At 45.7% G+C, this 20,501-nt stretch overlaps 1 protein-coding gene and 1 non-coding gene across 2 annotated transcripts in view; one reads left to right on the top strand and one right to left on the bottom strand.

Moving 5' to 3' along the window:
• Positions 1-5,381: 5,381 nt before the first annotated feature.
• AIFM1 (apoptosis inducing factor mitochondria associated 1) overlaps positions 5,382-20,501 on the bottom strand; it is a 28,328-nt gene continuing 13,208 nt past the window's right edge. The window contains exons 6-16 of the mRNA XM_065914922.1: positions 19,673-19,763; positions 15,116-15,200; positions 14,446-14,522; positions 13,432-13,540; positions 12,554-12,661; positions 12,133-12,221; positions 11,543-11,683; positions 9,771-9,913; positions 8,197-8,321; positions 5,988-6,184; positions 5,382-5,648 (exon numbers count right to left, since the gene is read on the bottom strand). Of these exons, the coding sequence (XP_065770994.1) occupies positions 5,577-5,648; positions 5,988-6,184; positions 8,197-8,321; positions 9,771-9,913; positions 11,543-11,683; positions 12,133-12,221; positions 12,554-12,661; positions 13,432-13,540; positions 14,446-14,522; positions 15,116-15,200; positions 19,673-19,763 (1,237 nt within the window). The 3' untranslated portion in view covers positions 5,382-5,576. The remainder of the gene's footprint in view (positions 5,649-5,987; positions 6,185-8,196; positions 8,322-9,770; positions 9,914-11,542; positions 11,684-12,132; positions 12,222-12,553; positions 12,662-13,431; positions 13,541-14,445; positions 14,523-15,115; positions 15,201-19,672; positions 19,764-20,501) is intronic.
• TRNAE-CUC (transfer RNA glutamic acid (anticodon CUC)) lies at positions 6,666-6,737 on the top strand. The gene has a single exon. It is a non-coding gene; the product is annotated as a tRNA-Glu (tRNA).

Raw genomic sequence — 20,501 nt, 5'->3', positions numbered from 1 at the left:
CCTCAGTTGCACCGGACTCTTTGCGACCCTAGGAGACTATAGGCCCCCAGGCTCCTCTATCCATGGGATTCTCAAGGCAAGAATACCGGAGTGGCTTGCCATGCCCTCCTCCAGGGGATCTTCCCAACCCAGGAGTTGAACCTGCATCTCTTAAGTCTATAGCATTGGCAGGCGGGTTCTTTACTACTAGCACCAACTGGGAAGGCCTAAGCATCCTTTCCCACCCAGCAAATCACAGTGCTGATTTTCTTTCTTACCCTGTATGCAGTTCCTTTTGTCTCTACAGTAAGGTTTGGGTGGTGAAGATTGCAAGCTTCCTGGCCCACTTGTCACTGCATTTTGGGGCAGGGCTCTGCCAAGGTCATGGCTGATGTGGAAATGGCAATGTACTAAGGAGCAAAGGGGGCCTGCAAACTAGTCTGGAGACTTGAGGTTTATGTGGTATGAAGGGGGTTTTCTGCATTCATTGTCTCAGCCTCAAGTTGAAAGCTGCTTGATTAAGGTGGCTCTTCAACAGCCAGCTCTGCAGGGTGTGTTTGTTGGGGATTGGGAGCCACTGAATGGTTGGGTAGGAACATAGTGCTAGGATCATGGCTGAGAACAGTCTCACCATAAAGCCTTCCTGGGGCAATTTTGGGCTTGAAGCCAGCCTTTTTTAGGGGCTAAAGGATGCCACCTTTCATGAAGCAGTTTTAAGGCTGTCAAACTCTCTATGGAGAGCAAATCTGGCAAGGAGCAATTTCTAGGGGCCTAGGTCTAGGTGTAACTTGCTATGTCAATTACATGTAACTTGCTAAGTCATAAGCCTTAAACTAAAACAACCACAAAAACAATCAGTTGAGTCACAGGGATAACAGAAGCAATGTGGGGAAACATTTGGCAAGGGTTTGGGGTCCCATTAGCATCTGCTGTAGACCCTAGAGATGAAAGGCAAGTGAGTCTGTGGAGAACTGAAGGAAGTCCTGGGTGAGCATCTGAGAGACTTTTCCATACACAGGAGGTTAGAGCTGAGGGTGGAGGGATGATCTGTTTCCCTTCATTTTATAGATGAGGCTGCTGAGAGTTTAAGTAAACAGACTCATGTCCTATTCCTAGAGATGAGAGAAGGTACGAGAATGGAGGAAGAACCATGATTCGGTCAGTGGAGGAAAAGCTTGGACTAGATGGAAGCAGAACAGTAATCCGAGGAGTGATGAAGATCTGATGTGAACTCACACATCATACTCCCAGCACCTCTGTTGCACTGATGGTTCCCGATGACCTGTCTGTCTGCCATTAGGTTATAAAGCCACTGAGGGCAGGGACTGTATATTACTCATCGTCTTATCTCTGGGGTTTGTTGTCCCACAGCATGCAGTAAGTTATGCCGTATGTTTGCTAGCTGACCAGTAAATCCATATACAAATGTATGTATGTATTCATAAATTCAACACCCACATTGGGTGCTCCTTCAGAAGCATTTCTGTGTTGCCCTGCAAATGCCACGAGAGCACAGGCGGGAAACTGCCTGGGAGCCAGGCACCTCTGTCCACACACCAGATGTGACTCCTGGGCTTCTCCAACTGACACAGACCTTGGACACTCCACCGGGACCAGGAAAGATCTTCAGGAAAGTATGAGACTAGGCAAAACTCACAGTGGGCCTCCTGAAGGTATTTTGGCTACCACCAAATTGTCAACACCTACCAGCCAAAGGCTGCAGTGAGAGAGGATGTGTGCCCTGGGGAACTGTGGGGTGTCTCAGGAAGAGGGTGCTGGGAAGGACTTGTAGAATTCAGGCCAGGCTGGGTGATTTTGGGGAGGGGTTAAGGAAGCCAGGCTTTACGCTGAATTGGATGCTATCAGGAAGTGTCTTACTGAATAAATCATATCCAATAGGAGGGCAGACTGGAGTGTGGCTCAATCTGTAATTGGTAAGGAAGCAGTAGTCACTTAGATTAGCCAGGATGGAGGGTGGTGTTTGCTCATTTCTGTGGTTTGGGCAGTGTTTGGCTTTTTTTTCTTTTTTGCCCCTGTTCACACATGATTCTGGAGTAGTCTTGTTTTTGGCTCCATCCACCATGGTCAGGGTGGCCTCGTATGCTGCTAATGTCCCATGAACCTGTTTACATTCAACAGCACACCCAGGCCCAGTGGGGAGTTTTTAGTGACACCAAGGCCTTGCTGACAGTCCCAGGCCAGCTTCCAGGTGTCAGGGGGCTGCGTTTCTCTTTCTCAAAATGTTCATTTTGAGATGATCCCTGTTCTCCAACCAGGAATTGGCTGTTCAGTATTTAAATATTCAGACCCTCCCTGTACTCTGACCCAGTCACACCCATCTGTAGAACCAGCCAGGCAGGGGAACGTCATCACTGGCCTGGGCTGTGTGTCTCTGTGTGTGGTTTTGTTTACATGTGTCCGTGCCCGCCAGAAATTCCCTGATAAGATGGGAAAGAGGCCAGAGGCAGTCTTACTTCACCTCTGGGGCCGGCAGGACTTTCCCTCTGCCCAGAGCACAGAGCACTGGGATGGAGCCCCAGCAATCTCTTGGACAGCAGGGTGCCAGGCTTCACGTGGAGTCAGGGAAGGACAGAGGGGATATTGTGGCAGCCAAACTTGCGAGGAGTGAGGAGCGGGAACGGGAAGGGGCAGTGGTGGAAGGGAGGGGAGAGTTCCTTTGTCTAAACGGGTCTCTAGAGGAGCTGCTGGTTTTCCTTCAAGGAAGCAGCCTGTGCTAGATCACTGTGGGTTCCCCACCCCCATCCCTTTCTGCCCTAAGCCTCTTGTCTCCAAAACAGGCCCTGTTGATTAGAACAACAAGAAGAAAGTCCCACATGTTGACCTCATCCTCCACTACGAGGCTTATTATGACCCCTTTCCAATCAAACACACTCCCTCCCCTCAGGTCCAACTTTCCAGCTCAAGTACGAGGCCATCTCTCACCATGTATGTCCTACAGGTGGCTGGGCACCATCCTGAAGTGGGGCCGATGTACACCAGGTATCATTTGTAAAATGGCAAAGAGAAGCGAGGCTGAGGTCAAGTGGGTGAGCCCCAAAAGCTTGATATTTTGGCAGAGCCCCAACTTCACAGGGTGTGACCAGCCCCGTACTGCGCTGTGTTGTGGCCCAGCTAATCACAGGCCAGCTATCGAGGGCCAAACCTCGTTTGTAGTCAGAAATTGATCCTTGGATTTGTTCCTTTTGATCCTTGGGGACCCAGACAGATGACACACATCCTGGACTAAGTGGCGGCGGGTGAAGTAACGGTCTGATAACCTGGATTACAGAGAACTGAGGCCCCAAGGAAGAGGCTCATTTTTACAATAAGCCCTGTTATCTAGCATCATCCAGCAACCAAGGACTTGGTCAGCACTTTGCCAGGGTTTTGGGGGGGGGGGGGGATAGGGAACGCTGTCCCCATCCTGAGGAGAAAGTCTCTCCTCTGGGAGAGCTTACAGCCAATTTAGGGAATGAACACCAATAATGAGACTACTTAAAGCACAATCAAGTTCAAAGGCAGTGAGAGCAACTGAAGTTCAGAGATGAAATCACATGTGGGCACTAGTCCAGCTGGGACGTCACCACGGTGGGATTTCATCCGGGCCTTGAAAGATAAGCAGGATTTAGATACGTAGACGGGAACAGGGGCGGTGTTTCAAATGTGAAGAGCACAAACAAAAGTTTAAAAGTGGAGATAAACCAGATGTTTATGTGTGTGTGCGCATGCATGTGCAAAGGTGGTCCCCAAGGCAGAGGGGGCCGAGGTCAGGACTTGATGTGACTAATGACAGGGTGTCAGTGTATGTTGACCCACAGGCTGTAGGGTGGGGGGACGTGGACCAAGTGATGCGTTAGGAAGTGATTCAGCAGCAGCGATTGACAAAGGATGGGTGCTCTGGCTGATCTCCATTCTTGGCATGTCTACAGGGCTTTTAGTATCTTCCTGTGGACACAACTGACTATGTTATGCTTCTGGGTTCATGTGTCTGCTTTCCTCACTGCCACCAGCAGCTCCTTAAGAGAAGTAGCCATGTTTTCTCCATCTTCCTATTCTGCCATCTACAGGGCTCCTAGTAGGTACTCAATGAACACTGAATAGAAGAACAGATCCTTTCATTTTAGTTAACTGAATTATTATGACATTCCATGCAAGGATGACAACTGTCAAAGAATTAGACTAAACTGCACCTAACAGTGAAACAAGGCAAATCACAATTTGATCTTTTTAAAAAGTGATTTGTGAAATGCTTCAGGATCTTACAGTGTCTTGGTACCATCTCTGTAAGCAGCAATTACTATATAATAAGTCCCGTTTCACAGAATACTAGATGAGTTTTCTACCTATGGATGTAGATATGTCATGCCTCAGATCATATTTCACTAAACGTGTATATATATGGTAAGAAGCTGTTCTAGTGCAGCTAATTCTTAAAGTGGACATGTGTCCCGTTCTAGTGTCTAGAAGGGATTTCATTGTAGCTGCTACTCCCTTTAAACAAACCCAATATTGATAACAAAATCCAGCCTGATAATTATTCTCTTTAGAAAAAGATTCCCAATAGGACCCTTGAAAGTAGTAAAACTTTCCTCTTAATAGAAATTAATATTTGATTTTTAAAAGTTAAGTAATTTGAAATGTAAAAGATGAGTTGATTTATGAAACTTTGACTTCTCTTCCCAGGAAATCATCTATAAGATGAGGCATGCCTATAAGCCTATTTGAGATAAAAGGGGATAGGGGAGGGCAATTTCCAGTTTGGGGGACAGTGAGTGGAGGAGTTGAAGAGACCAAGATCCCTCCATGAGTCAGACTCCAAGCTTAGCCCTGAAGCACCAGTCTCCAAACCTCTGTTTCCGTTTGCAATAAATGTCTTTTCTGCCCTCCCCTCCCACGACCAATTCAGTTCTGGGCTAGGGGGTACACAGGGGAGGTGTCCCAGGTAAAGCAGAGTGGAGTCCACATGTTTATGTGTGTGCTCATTCAATGTTTCACTAAGCACCTACTATGAGCCAGACCCTGTGCCCAGCTCTGGAGAGAGAACCGTGAGAAGACAGGAAAGCCAGAGTTCTGGCTTCCAGGAAGCTGCAGAGCAGGAGGGGGACATGTAGGCAAGGCACAGGCTTGGGAGGATCTGGAAGGTCTTCAGAGACGGTGATTTTCCCCAGAGGAGGGGAGAGGGGTCAAGTTCTGTGGGTAGAGGCCACAGCAGGTCTATACAGAGAGGCGGGAAGGCGAGGGAGTAGTTCAGGAAACTGAAAGAAGCTGAGAGTGTGAAGCAGGGAGTAGGAGGCCGAGGAAGATGGTCTATTTGGGAATGGCTCCAACTGGTCTGCCCTCTCATTCACACAGCTTTCCTCCATTCACCCACTCGCTCCCTTTCAAAGAGAAGAGAATTCAAATTAGAAGAATCAGGTTTTATTTAATGATGTGAACATTAAGAATTTGCCTACATGGTTGAAATATTCACAAAGGACTTGATCATTTATACCCATACATTCAGAGGAAGTCTGCTGAATAAAAAAAAATGCTCCTTTACTCATCTAAGTTGTTCTCAGGGACAGCCAAGGGCCTGCCTGCTACCCAGGGCGAGGGCTTCAGTCTTCATGAATGTTGAAGAGCTTGGCTACTTCATTGAGATCTTCATGTTGCTCACCGTCCTTAATAATCTGAGGGACAGAGGAACAAGGAGTCTAACTCACTGTGTGTGTGTGTGCGGGCCAGGCCAGCCCCCACTCCACACCAGGAGGGAGTTGTGGGGATGGCTTTCTGCAAAGCCCAAGTGAGCATGTGCCAATGCCCAGGCCATCCAACCGTGTCCCAAGTGAAAAAGAAACATTCCTTTAAAAAAAAAAAGAAAGAAACATTCCTGAGCCAAGGCGACACCTTGTTCTGCTCAGGCCCACTCTGACCTGGGAGGACAGTACATGGCAGGGCACCTGACGAAGTCACAGGAGCACCTTCCGCCCACACCCCCATCTTCCTCTCAGAGCTCTGCCGGCACCTACCTTCCGTGCTATTGGCATCCGGTTGAAGATGTTCCACAGTACAATCCCCACCACCACTTTGTCCCTGAGGTAGAAGATGACACCTTTGCCGTAGTCCTCCCCTTGGGTGGGGACCTGGGGGACTGCAGGGTTGCTGGGAGGAACAGGGATGTCCGAGGCCTCAGACTCTGTCTCGCTCTCTGATCGGATACCAGTGCCTGTGGCCAACCCCCCAAACAAACAAGCAAAGTCAAAACAAAACAAAGTCACTTATTATGCGCTTGGAAATTCTAGAAGGCAAGTATCTTTCAACACCTGCTTCAGGCTGCTTCTAGATTTGTTTTTCTATGCCGCCTCAGTAAACACTGGTCTTCTCCAGCCCCTCTCTATTGATAGAGCCAACAAAAGCTCTTCCTTGCCAGCTGCTGGGCACTGGGTCAGTCTGACCCCAAACTTCCTATCTCATTTTAAATTGACTCTACGGATACTTCCTGGTATCTTTTTCAAATTACAGAAGACTTGTTATTGTCCTCTAAGAAACATTCTAGAGCTACGGTCAGTACAATAGCCACTAGTCACATATAGTTATCCTAATTATAATTAATTCACAATTGAAGTTTAATTTTCCCTAAAATTGGACAAAAAATGTAAAATCCAGTTCCTCATTTGCCAAACCAGTTCATTTGTGAAACCCTATGCTCCCTGGTGGTCTAGTGGTTAGGATTCAGTGCTCTCACCACTGAGGCTCGGGTTTGATTCCCGGTCAGGGAAGCCTTTCTTCTTGAGCTTCCCAGGTGGCGCTAGTGGTAAAGAACCCACCTTCCAGTGCCAGAGACAGACATAAGAGATGTGGGTTTGATCCTGGGTTGGGAAGATCCCCTGGAGGAGGAAATGGCAATCCATTCCAGTATTCTTGCCTGGGAAATTCCTAGGATATGACTGAAGCAACGTAGCACGTTTGCACTAACCACATTTCAAGTGCTGAAGAGCCATATGTGGTGAGTGGCTAATGTTTCAGACAGAGAAAGAACACTGCCACTATGGCAGAAAGTTCTCTTAGCACCAACTAGAGACACTCTGGCCAAAGCAGAAGGCACTTCCAAATGGAAAAACCGTAGTGCAAGTGTTTCCTCCTGGGTGGGGTGGTGGCAGCAGCCTGGGGAGAGGGTACTTTGTCCTCTGAGAACCAGGCTTCAGGTAATACTGCCCAGTGGACAGAGCAGTGACCTGGAGTTTATAAGTCCCTGGGTCCTCCTCCGAGGATCCACTTCCCAGGAGAGGGCCAAATTAAGGAGTAATAACATAATCCACTTAGATTATACATGAACAAGACCCTCATATCCATATAATGTCATGCTTTCTCCTTCTTAAAGAGCAATTTGTCCTTAAAATGCCTCTAATAGGAGGACACAGAGGTTAAATAACTTCAGTCAAGGTCACGAAGGGAGAGAGAAGAGGCCTAGGAGTTAATGAAAGAGATGTGTGTGGGAGAGACATTCATTTCAAGAGAGATGTTCTTTGCCTCCTGTCTAAAGAAAACCTGGTGTTCAGATCTGACAACTGGAACTAGAGGCAGTTCAAGAACTACCTGGGCTTCCCAGGTGGCCCTGTAAAGAATCTGTCTGCCCATACAGGAGATACAGGTTCAATCCCTGGGTCAGGAAGATCCCCTGGAGGAGGGCATGGCAACCCACTCCAATATTCTTGCCTGGGAAATCCCAGGAGCCTGGTGGGCTACAGTCCATGGGGTCGTGAAGAATCAGACATGACTGAGCAACTGAGTATGGAAGAAGTACTCAGCCCAGTTCTTCACTGTCCAAGGCACAAGGAAGGGAGCAGGTCCCACACTAAGGTTCTTGGGCCTAGTGCTTGGGATCAGCAGGAAGCAAAAAAAAAAGGGGGGGGCACTGAAAAAGTACAAGTTTTCTTCATCACACCAGTCTTCCTAGTCCATTCAGAAAAACTAGACTTCCAGAGTAATTGAGTTACCTACCATCCAGAGTCTAGGATAACACCCACTGTATCTATCTATGCTCTGACCAGGATACCTGATTTCACCAGCTCTCAGACCACTAAAGAGTAAGGACTTCGGGTCTGGTGTATTTTAAAGCACACCATGAAGAGCGGCTTTCAGACAGTTACCCCTGGCCAATACCGAAAGCCCTTGTTCGGGAGGATTTGGACCACGGCTTCTCAATACTCTTCATGAGAAGAGGCTGGGCTTCCTTACCTGACTGCTCTGTGGCAGATTTGGGGTTGTCCTGTGCAGTTGCTTTTGCAAAAACACCAACTGTGGGCAAGCTACTGTCCACCAGACCAATCGCTTCATAGCCAACATCAGGGCCCAAATCACTCCTGAGGAAGGAGAGAGAAGGTGTTCTGTTAGAGGACTGTCAAGAATTATGTGGCAGAATGTTTTCTCTAAGACAGCAACCGTGCTTTCGTGCCAACCAAAGAACCTGGTAGCAAGAGAAATCCCAAAGTGATCTCTCGCCTGCTAAGGCATCTGGGGACAACTGTGAGAAAGCACGATTATCCCAAACAGTTCTAATTTTTCCTTAACAAGCCACTATGCATATCGCAGATCCATACTGCAATCTATATGTTTTAAAATTTTATCATGTGTTTATACCATACACCACATCTGGGGTGCGACGGCATCCCCACATTTACTATTCACTGCTTCCCTTTACCTCTTTTCAAAGTTGCCTTTTTGAAACTTTAAAGAGTGCTCCATATTTATGGAACTCAGAATGTGAAATATTTTGTGGTTTTATTAACTGATAAACTTCCTTACCTTACTTTGTATTGTATTATTTCCTCTTAGTTTTCATTTTCTCAAAGCTGAAATGCTTTCTATACAGAGGCACCTTGGCTCACTTGGTCATTTTATTTTCTTTGTTCTTCTTGGAAGCTTTTCCTATCATCATCAATGCTAGGAAGTTCACAGAATATTGGTGGCAGAGGCATGCCATGGTTTTGTAATCATCTCAGCGACTTGAGCTGTTTTGTTTCTGGGACCCTATATTTTGTTATCTTCTTAGCCACAGAAACTCATTGGACTGGTGTCTTCAGGGAACAGTCTACAATGACTTCTTGGATTCTGTTCCTGGAAACTGATAATTGTAGACCTATTCTCTTCCTAAGTGTATTATCTTACACATGTTGACCCTGAGATTCATCTATTATTTGTTTTGCTGCCCACTCATGAAACTGTGTGTGATCATCCTGAAATGTACTCCTATCAACTGAGAATTTTCTCAACAGGAACGGCTTAGAGGTTTCTGAAACCTTGAGTTTTTTTTTATGTATCCATCTTTCAAATTAAGATTAGAGTGGGCCAAATAGGGCCAGCTCCAGTACTCAGCAATATCCATTGCTAACTTTTCACTATCCAGAAAGCTGCCTATATTTGTCTGACTCTTAATTGCTTATTTCAAGGGTTATATGAGTGGGCTGTCTGTCAGTAGGTTGGGCTCCTGAGAGTCAGCAGCAAAGAACAAAGAAATTATACTTCTGTCTGTATCTAAGAGCACACTTCTGTCCTACCTACTGTAGCTCCAACTCTGAGCTATTTTAGCAGAAGTTCTAGTGCTATCTCCATTCATTCACCTGTTCAAACTTAGGTTGAATGGAACCCTTTTACCAGAAGATGGCTCAGGGGTAGAATGCACAGACATGAGATGCAATTTTTTTACACTCTGTATGAAGCTAACTGACCCACCAGGAAACCAAACCATATGACTCTGGCTCCATTAATTCTGTGTTCTAACCGATTGAGTCCTCAAGGCACAAAACTATTACCAGAACATTGACTGATGCCAGTACGGTTTAGCAGCTCCAGTCATATTCTCTCCAGCCAATCTTCCGCTCACAACAGCATGATCATGGTGCTCTACCCGCCTCCTACCCAACTTTATATCGTAGAAACATGCGGCATCTCCTGCCTTTGGAGACAAATATGTTACATGAGCACATGATTTAAAAAAAAGCAAGTTAAGGACAGAAAATAAACTTTGGGGGTTCAAAAAAATGCTTGTGACGTTAACTAACATTTTCCATCCACAGGTCGGAATCATACCTACAATATCAAAAACAGGTACACTTCCATTTTTAAAAATACACCAGATGCTTCCCCAAAGCTAACCTCAGTCCTGCATGTTCCAGCTTGCACTTATTTCTTCTTGTTCTGCCCTTTCGCAGAAACAGGGTATTTAATAACCAGGATTTGCAGAATATTTTTTCCTGTGTAGAAACCAGTTTTTAGAGGTGACTGCCTCTTACCTAGAAATCTTTTCCAAGGTGAGATTTCTTTTTTGGTCATTCAATATTCATTCATTCATTCAGCAAGTATTTCCAGAGTATTTACTCTGTACAGAGCACCATACTGTCTGAGCTGAAGAGACATGCCTGACACAGACCCTGCCCACGAGGAGTGCACAAGCGCTGAGGAAGGTATGGCACTGTTGCACACGATGGTGTGCCACACAAGAGGAATGCAGTGAGTGAGCTCAGTGTTTCAAGCAGAGAGAGACCCCCCCCCCGCCCCTGGCTGGAGGTGAACAAGGCCAGCTTCACGGAGGATGTGGTGGCATGTTAGCTCTCACTCTTTGTTCATCTTTGTGGCTATTCAGACACCCCCAAAGCAACCTAAAAACCCAACACATGAGCAGTGGCAAGATAAACTCTGAGATCCACCAAATGGAGTATTATACAGTCATTACACTGTTCACAGAATTGGAAGCACTGTGGAAAAAATTTACATTTGAACGTTAAGTGAAAGAGAAAAGAATACAAAGGTTTATACATAGTACGCTTGCCATGACTGTCTAAAACAAAGAAAAACACCTATGTGCTAGGAAATGAAGGGAAGGAAATACACCCAAATATCCGTGGTTGCTGCAGAGGACTCCCTTTCTCCTTTTGGGCTGCATTTTCCACACAGAGCATGTATGGCTTTTATAACAATTGTGAAAAATCCAGTACATTGTATCTTTAAAAAAAAAAAAAAAGCTTTAAGGGAAAAACACCCTTCAAAGTTCCTACGTCCTTGGTTGCAGAGTCCATAATCAAACACAATACACTTGTTATGATCTAACAATAGGGAAATTACCTCATGTTCCTACATACTATAGTCCTGTTTGTGTTGTAACAGATTTTTAAAAACACCTAAAAATAGTACTCAAGGAAAATGAAAATGGAGTAATTTTCCTTTCCAGAGAATGTTACAAAACTGGACTCGTGTTCAGGCAAAAGGAACAGCAGATCAGTCTGAAAGCTGCACACACGCCTGTCAAGGGGATGCTGATGGCTGCTGCCAACAGCGGAACCGGGAGAGGTCTACTTCTGTGGCCATGTGCGCCATTCACTTCCTTTTCCAGAAGCTTGTGGCGTGAGGCCAGACCTGATCCTGTAAACCGAACAGTTCACAAGCTTCTGCTGTCTACCCTCCGCTTCCAAACACGGAGACCCTATTTTAGAAAGCTGCTGCTGAATCTCTGAGCAACACCGGGCAGACCTGCGCCCAGGCCCGAGCCAACGCACTGTGTCTGGTCCAGCCATCACCGCACACTTACCACCCAGATGTTAGAGCGGGCCTGGAGCTCTGCGTTTACCCTGAAGCCACCAAAATCAGAGTCTATCTCTAATCCACCAGTCTTGGCCAACTCAACATTGGGCTCCAGGCCCACAGCTGCCACTATGTGGTCAGTTTCTACCTGAGGACAGAAAGAATTCAGTCAATGATCACAGTTTCCTCGTATACCTACGGTTGGAGCAACTGTACATCACATCATTAAAAGTTGGGGCTTTACCAAAAAATCACTGATTTTAACTCTGATAAAAAGGTTCTAAGTTCCATTTCATAAAGTGTCACCCCTGCACACATATATACCCCCTTCCATCCGAACAGAAATCTGCCACCCTAGAAGGTCTCAAAAATGTGTGACACACACAGGAAGGGGCTATGGGAAATGGTTCCCAGGTGTCTACGCCGGCTCCCATCATTCTTATTTTAGTAGAGGACAGTTCATTCAGAAAATTAGGACAAGTTAATGGCGACTGCCAAGACAACTAATCTATGGGTATCAAATGAAGGAATAAGAATGAGGAAACAGGGCAGGGCAGGGTTGGAAGGTCTTCTGGCAGCCTGTCTTCCCCTTCTTACCTTCCGGCCATCTTTCAGCTTGATGAGTAACCTGCCACCGCTGACTCCAACTGATTGCACAATAGCACTGGGCAGCACCTTAACCCCCTCTGTGAAGGCAAACGAGACCTGAGGCTGAGCCTGTGTGCCCACCACCTTCACAAGAGACGAGAGGCACCCCCACAAAAGCAGGACTCGTCAGCACACAGGCGGCCTTAAAGAGCCACCGGCACCCACACCCACAGTTCATTTCCGGCTCTTCCAGGAATCTGCTTCATCAGATTCATAACACCTACACGAAGCCAGCTGACAGGAGAATGGTGGAAACTTCTCACCTGGCAGCTGGTAAGGCTTATGTACAGGGGGTTCCCAAAGAAGCAAACTCTGCCAGTTCTAACTAACTCTAGGCAAGAGTGGGAGCATATGGAAAGAGTGTCTCTACCTCGTTGGACTTTTTCCATGGTCCAGTTGCTGAGGTATTCGGGGAGGACCTTCCCCATATTTCCTTTCTCAGGGAAAAGCTGAATCACTTCTGTGCCTGAGGCTCGAGCTGGGAAGAAAAAACAGAGTAGGTAAAGCAGGAGGCAAAGGCCAATTCCAGGAAGAGAGGTAAAGGGGCCAGCGGGAGCCACCTACTGCACACAGGGCAAGGACGTGACCTGTGGGCCAGAGCACACATTTCTGGGCCACTAGGGCACAAGGCCACTCACATGGCAAACACAACAGGTGCCAGAACTTGTCCCTGGATTCAGGGACATACAGTGAACTCAGTGCACTTACACCTAGGCTTACACAGTGCCCTCCAAGCTCTGAATAGTATGCACCCTCCTGAGAAGATGCTATGATTTCACACAGCTGAAAAATCATGCTAAGAAAAAAAATGATTGCCGTGAAACATTTGAACTGGAACTCACAGATCAGTCAAGCTGTGAACCATCATGTGTCAGAAAGAAGTCTTTGACTTTTACGGGGAGCAGCAGTTCAAAGATACATGCAGTTCTTTAGTCTACATTGCCCCTACCATCTTAAAAACTCACTTTCCTTAATATTTTATTTCTAAGGAGTTCTGGCCTAGAGGTGAGAGGAAAGGAAAGAAAGTGGCACTGCTCAACTGCTTGGATGACTGCCTTTCAATCACTAAGGTGACCCACATCAGACCTAAGCTCTGTGATTAGTTTTTCATCACGTAAACCTTAATTGACCCCTTTTTACTGATGCTAGCAAATGCATCTATGAAAAGCATGTGCTATAAAACCAGAGAAAGTAAAAGAAAAAAAAAAAAACAGAGAAAGAAAATGGAGGTCACTCCCCAATACTCACCCTTTCTGCCAAGAGCACAGGCCAGTTCGCTACCAAGAAAGCCCCCACCAATAATCGTAATCGACTTGACTTCCCGGGAGATCTTCTCTAAGGTTCTAAAGTCTTCGATCTGTAGAATCACACCAGTTTAATCCATTGATTTCTCAAAGGGGTATACAATGATAATACTAGGAAATATTTTCTGATAAATCTTTGACAACAGTAATTTGCACATAAAATCTTCTCCTTGTATGAAGTGGCTCAATTACAGATTCTATTTTATTGATGCAAATTTCTTTCTCCAATGTAACACTCTATTAGTAGCTCTCAGCTGGGGACAGGCATGCCCCCTCTCTCCCAGGGAACATCTGACATTGTCTGTGACATTTTTGGCTGTCACAGTTAGGGTGGGGAGGTACTACTTGAAGCTAGTGGGTGGAGTCCACAGACACTGCTAAACACCCTACAATGCACAAGACAGCCCCTCACCACAAACAGTTATCCAGTCCAAAATGCCAAGAGTGCCAAGGCTGACAAACCTTGTTGTATTAAGAACTTAAAGGATAGTAAAAATCTTTTCAAATACCTATAAAAGTGGCTGAAATTTTTCAGTTTTCATAAGTAGAACATGGTGTTAAGAAGCAACTCTTTCCTCTTTTTCACTTAGGTACTCTTAACTTTTCTCCCCAGTCTCCACAATAGCATTTGCAGTGAAAAATGCCAAGAGGTTCTTAGGAGTTCCAATGACTCAAATGCATCAGTAAAAAAGAAAAAAAACAACTGTGGAAGGGAAATCGGAAGGAACTATAAAAAGCAATAAAAAACGCTAAATGTATTTTTCACCTAGGAGCTCAAAACTCTTGAGTGAGGTATTTGAGGTGCAGAGAGAGGAAGTGATTTGCTCAAGGCCAGATAATAAGTCTGTAGAAGAGCCATAGATAGAACCCGGATCTCCCAATTCCCAGGTGGGTACTTGGGGCCACAAGATTATGCTACCTCTTCAAAACTGACAAAAGCACTAAAGCTGACAATTACCTTTCTGAAAAGTGTTGTTCTACTCTTCACCTCCGCTCCAGCCCTATCAATGGCAGAGAGACTTCTTGGAGTGCCTCCTGGAAATCAGAGAAGAAAAACCCTTTAGCCCAACAAGCAGGAGCTGGCCCAACAGCAGCATCAACTCGCTACAAGGCTTTGTTTTCTTTCCACTTGTCCCCGCAGCAGGCTTTTATCAATTTCCTTTGAAAAGCAGATTTGAGAGTCTCTCTTCAAAGGCCCCACCCTCCCTGTAGATGGCCAGAAAGCCTCACTTTTTGCTCCCATTCTCTTCTACTTTTTCGTGAGGATTCACCAGAAAGCACAGTCATGTTTGTTGAAGCAACTGCTTCAAACCCCTCTCTTGATTTCTGGTTGAAAGTGGCAATGAAGCCATGAGGTTATATCACTTTCAGGGCAGAGGGCAAAGGTGAAGAAGGGCAAGGGAAACAAAGGCAACCCTTTTCAATAGCCATCCCTGCCTTTAGCAGAGGGAACAGTAAGGACTGTCCAGAAGGGCTATTGCTCAGATGCTTGTAGTTAGCTAGCCACACTTTGCATCAAAGGAAGACATTCACTTCAGAGTCTGGGTTTCAGTTTTCTTAGTAATGTCTTTACACTAAAACTTGAGGGAGCTCTATCTGGGAATGAAGCTATCTCCAGAAGTACTCACCTGTTGCAATCAAGCACTTTTCATAGGTTATTTGAGAGCCATCATTAAGTTTTGCCACATTGCCTCTCACATCCAGCTGTACTACCTGGTCCCGCCAAACATACACACACAGAAAGGGATAAATTCACTTTAAAAAATTTTTATTGAGATATCACTCACACAACATACAATTCACCATTTTTAAGTGTACAATTCAGTGGGTTTTAGTATATTCACAAGTTGTGCGACCATCATCACTATATAATTCTGGAACACTTCCATCACCCTCCAAAAAACCCTGTACCTGGCAGTCATCAGCCCAATGAGAAGAGTTACTTCTTGACCTAAGGTGATCCTTAAGAAACCTAATCACTGGTACCAATTTCTTCAAGGAGTCATAATTTCCTAAGTGGCCAACATCACAGTAAGTTCCTAGTGTCCCAAAGCTCATGCCCAATTTGTGGGAATGGAGAAGGGGGACAGACTTTTCCGCCTGCCTCTTTGGAACCCTTCTTTAAAAAAAAAAGTGGCAGTGCTGGGTCCTAGTTGTGGCCTCCAAACTCTTAGTTGTGGCACATAGGATCTAGTTTCCTGACCAGGGATTGAACCTGAGCCCCTTGCATTGGGAGCACGGTCTTAGCCACTGGACCACCAGGGAAGTCCAGGGACCCTTACTTCTTTGTTAACAACTCTCTCATATCCTTGACATTCTTATAGGACGCTTTCTCCCAATTTCTAGCTTTCACTAAACCTGAGCTCCCCCCACCCGCAGAGGACAGCTCATATGTACAGATTGCTCACTCACCCACACTCCTCCCCATCACGAGTAGAGGATTATAGCTGCTGATGGTTCCGAGTTACTCTCGCACCCTCATCCCCTCTGAAGGACACTGACCTATATCCCCTACAACTCAAGTGTTATCTGGCCTGCTCTTGGTCACCCCTCAGTCACTGAAGTCCTTGGCACCTGGCTCATATTTTTCCTCTAAGCAACATCCAAATCCTCTCTTATAAACTTCCACATCAAATATCTCACTCTTTGGCCACAGTCTGCCATCCTTCCAGCTTTCTCTCAGTCCCACTGGTGGCACCTTTCCTTGCTTCTGATTTTCTCCATTCCATCTAATCTGGGCCAATGGTAGATCTCTCAAACCATGCTCTTGCCAGCATCCTTCATTTCCATGCACCCTGCTCCTTATGATTAAGAGCTTGAGTTTTGCAGTCAGAGAGACTGGGGTTTCTGGCTCCTCTCTGCTCCTTATGAGCAGTGAGACCATTCATTCAAGACATATTTATTAAACACCTAGTATGTGTTAGGCTTCCCTGGTGGCACAGATGGTAAGGAATCTGTCTGCAATGTGGGAGATGTGGGTTCGATCCCTGGGCTGGGAAGTTCCCCTGGAAAAGAGAATGGCAACCCACTCTAGTATTCTTGCCTGGAGAATTCCATGGACAGAGAAGCCTGATTGGCGATATAGTCATGGTGTCATGAAGAGTCGGACATGACTGAGTGAATAGCACTTTCACGTGTCAAGTGCTGTGCTAAGTGCTGGGGACACAATGTTGAGAAAAACAGATACCTTGCTGCCTTCAGAGTGCAGCAGCCAAGACAGATAATTTAATAAGCACTATAATCAAGTGTGAGAAATGCTCTAATAAGGACAGGGCAGGTAGTGCTAGAAACATATGACAGGTGCACCGAGTCAAGCTGTCCAGGAGGCCATGATATAAACAGATGGGATGGGTGAGTAGCTACTGTAGCCACCTTTGATTTGTCCTGGGTAACCTCCCTCCTCAATCCAACCCTTCGACTCAAACCTCTCAGGTAACCCACCTGGTATCCTAGGTTACTGCAAACACAAGTGAAGCTGTTAGATGTGAGCTTCCTCAGCTTCCCATAATGGTTCCCACCTCCTAACCCCTGAATACAGACTTCACTTCCTCTCTTCCAGTTACTGGGGTGAGGTGGCCTTTCTGTCTCGTTTCTATGCCTGACTCTTATCCCTTCCTCTCTCTCCTGTTAGTCAGCTGCTCATTCCCCCATCTCTCTCGTGACATCTTCTACCTTAGCCCACTGACATGTTTAAGTCTGCCCCATCCTAAATGGCCCACTTTTGATTCTACGTATGTCCTCCTCCAGCTGCTGCCCAATGCCATCCCCGTTTTGTCATTTAAACTTTCGGAAAGAGTAGTTTCTCCTCTTTTCTAACTTCACAATGATATCTGAACAGCTAAATGTAATGGGTCATTTTAGAATTCCTTTGTTAGCAGATTCTTTTGCTGTGGTAATACTCTGGCTCACATCCTCCTTCTTGAAACTCTCTCCAACCCTGGCCCCTGCCCTGGGCTCACCTCATCCTGCCCTTTTAATACTTCTTTCCTAGTCTCCTTTTAGGACATTTTTTCTTAAGCCTGTTTCCTGAAATTTGGGTTCCGCAGGGCTCCATCTTTGCTTCACTCCTCTTCTGACATGACTCCCTCAGTTCTCCATGGGGGGGCTCACCTACTCTCATGGTCTCAATTCTGACTCATATGTGGACGACTCCCCAATCCATATCTGAGCCTCCTCTGAACATTACAGTCGCGTATCCAACACTGCCCTTAGGGCATATCCACACAGATATTCCAGTTCATACTTAACAGTCCAAAATGAAATGTCATGTCTCCCTTAAACTAGGTCTTCCTCTTGCAATGTCTCTCTCACCTGGGGGTGTATTACCATCTACCACACAAGATGAAAATCAGAAAGTCATCTTCACCCCTCTCCTATGTTCTTCCTCCAATCGGTCACCACTACACCCCACCAAGTTTGACTTTATGCTTTCAGTCTGTTCCCTACTCTTCATCACCTTTCTGTTAGGAAGCTATACAATGATGGTATTAAGAGCTTGGGCTCCGCAATCAGAATTCTCCAATCAGAGAGATCTGGGGCTCAAATTCTGCCTCTACTACTTATTAACTATGTAATCTCAAGCAAGAAACTTCACCTCTTTTAAATCTCCATTTCTTTCTCTGTAAAATGGAAATATTACTAGTACCCACCTCATAAGATTATTGTGAAGGGTAATGTGATGTAATTAAACACACATAAGCATTTTAATACTGTGCTTACTTCTTCCTAATCAGCACCACTACTGCCCTTATGTGGACTCCCACCATCTCTCACGTGGATTATTAAAAAGTCTTTGAAATGGTCTCTTTCTAGTCTGCTTTCCCTGAAATCCATTCTCCTCACAGCGAACCGAGTGATTACTTAAAATTCAACCCAACTGCTTTATATTCTTGTCTAAAACTCAACAGCTCCTCAGGGCCAATGCCATAAAACTCAAGATCTTTCACATGACAGAGCTCGACCATCAGGCCCCTGCCTAACTTCCTGCTTTCTTGTCTCCTGTCACTCCTTAACTTTCTGCTCTATCAGTCCCGAGCTGCTTGTGTTTCCCTGCACCAAACAAGCTTTTTCACCCCCTTGTGCCTTTGCTTATGTTATTCTTTTTCACTTGAATGCTCTTTACTTTTCTCTAATCTGGTGAATGCTACTTCATTCCATCATATTTCCCATTCTATAGAAGGAGACTGCCTTCTCCAGGAAGCTTTTCCTGAAACCATCACTATACTGGGCACACTTCCCAGTAATTCCCACAATACACTGAATTTCTTTCTTATTCTAAATCTATGTTATGTGTCAATGTATGACAAAAACCACTACAATATTGTAATTAGCCTTCAACTAATAAAAAAAAATAAATCTATGTTATGATTATCTGCTCACATTTTTGCCTAATACTGTTAGCCCCTAGAAGGCAGGGCCTGTGTGCTACACATAGGGGATACTTAATAAAGTCTTCTTACCAACTTATCCACCAACCCATTCCCATCTTCTCCACCTAACATCCCTGTATAGGAGAAATGAACCTGTCCTTATCAAAGCTCAGTGCCTCCACTCAAGCTTTGGATCCCATCTCTTCTGGGCCTTGCTCCTTCTGATAGCCCTTCCCTCTCTACTGGAATGTTGCCAGTAGTTTACAGACACACTCTAGACCTCCCTCCTGTTAACAAACACAAGACCAAATACAAGCAAACAAAACCCTCCCTGAACCCTAAATGCCCTCCAGTCACTGCCCACCCCTGTATTCAGGCACTCACCTTTGTAAAGTCCAACAATATTTTCCATGATGATGTCATGCCTGAATTATTTTTACTATCCTGAATAATATACATTTGCCAATCTCCTGTCATCAATAACCCCAAAGAAATGTTAGTGTGGAAAAACAGGAGGAAAGGCAGAGGAGCCAATCAGGAGAAGGAACAGCCTCAGAGTCATGGTCCCCAGTGATCTGACTTCCCTGGGAAGGTTTAGCTAGCCTGCTACTCTAGGCTAGAGACAGTGCTTTCCCCAGGGAGACACACTAATTAGTACAGACTGGCAATATTAAACCTTAAAATGACTTGCTCTTTCTTTGATGAACTACACTGACAGACAGATGGAAGTGGCAGTGGGAAGGCAAGTCACCATCCTTGCTACCCCTGTGTGCACATAGGTGGAGCTTGACTTAAGAAAGCAGCCTACTAGCTCACCTTCTTTCCAGTGAGGACAGCCACACCACCATTTTCAACGTGAGGCAGGTCCTGAGCAGAGACGTAAAAAGAAGGTGGCTGGAAATATATGCTGTATAGAGAAAAGGGAGAAAAAGTTTTATGTACGTGGAATGGTTATCAACTTCCCCCAGAGGTTCAGAAAAATCGGTTCCACCAAGGAAAGCTTTCAGGAATATTTTCTCAAGCAAGTGTCCAAGGGCACTAAATCTTGGTCATGGGAACAATCTGGATACATTCTTGGCTCCAACAGCTTTGCAGGAGGGATGGTTCTGGTATCTAGGGGGTAAAAGCCAGGAATGCTGTGAAACATCCAACAGTACGCAGAACAGGCCCCTAAAGCAAAAAATTATCCAACCCTCAATCTCAACAGTGCCGAGGTTGAGAAATTGTGCTCTGCATTTAGGTTCCTTTCAAAGTCAGGACTAGAGGAGTGGCCAAGGAACTGGTACTCACATCCACCCACACAAGCTGTCCAGGATGGCACTGATCACTGGACAACTTGGTCTAGCTCCTGAGATGATCTCATCCCAAACAGTAGATACCGTCTATGAGGGATTAATTATGGGATGGGTAACCTGGAAAATCCCATAGGCAGAGGAGCATGGGGGGGGCTACAGTTTGTGGGATCACACAGTCAGATGTGACTGAGCACAACAACCTAATTGGAGGGCTTCCCAGGTGGCTCAGTGGCAAAGAATCCGCTGGCCAATGCAAGAGATGCAGGAAACATGGGTTTAATCCCTGGGTCAAGAAGATCCCCTAGAGGAGAAAATGGCAACCCACTCCAGTATTCTTGCCTGGAGAATAC

Source organism: Muntiacus reevesi, chromosome X (assembly GCF_963930625.1).
Source record: "Muntiacus reevesi chromosome X, mMunRee1.1, whole genome shotgun sequence".
NCBI lineage: Eukaryota > Metazoa > Chordata > Mammalia > Artiodactyla > Cervidae > Muntiacus > Muntiacus reevesi.
This window is presented reverse-complemented; position numbering and strand designations above follow the sequence as displayed.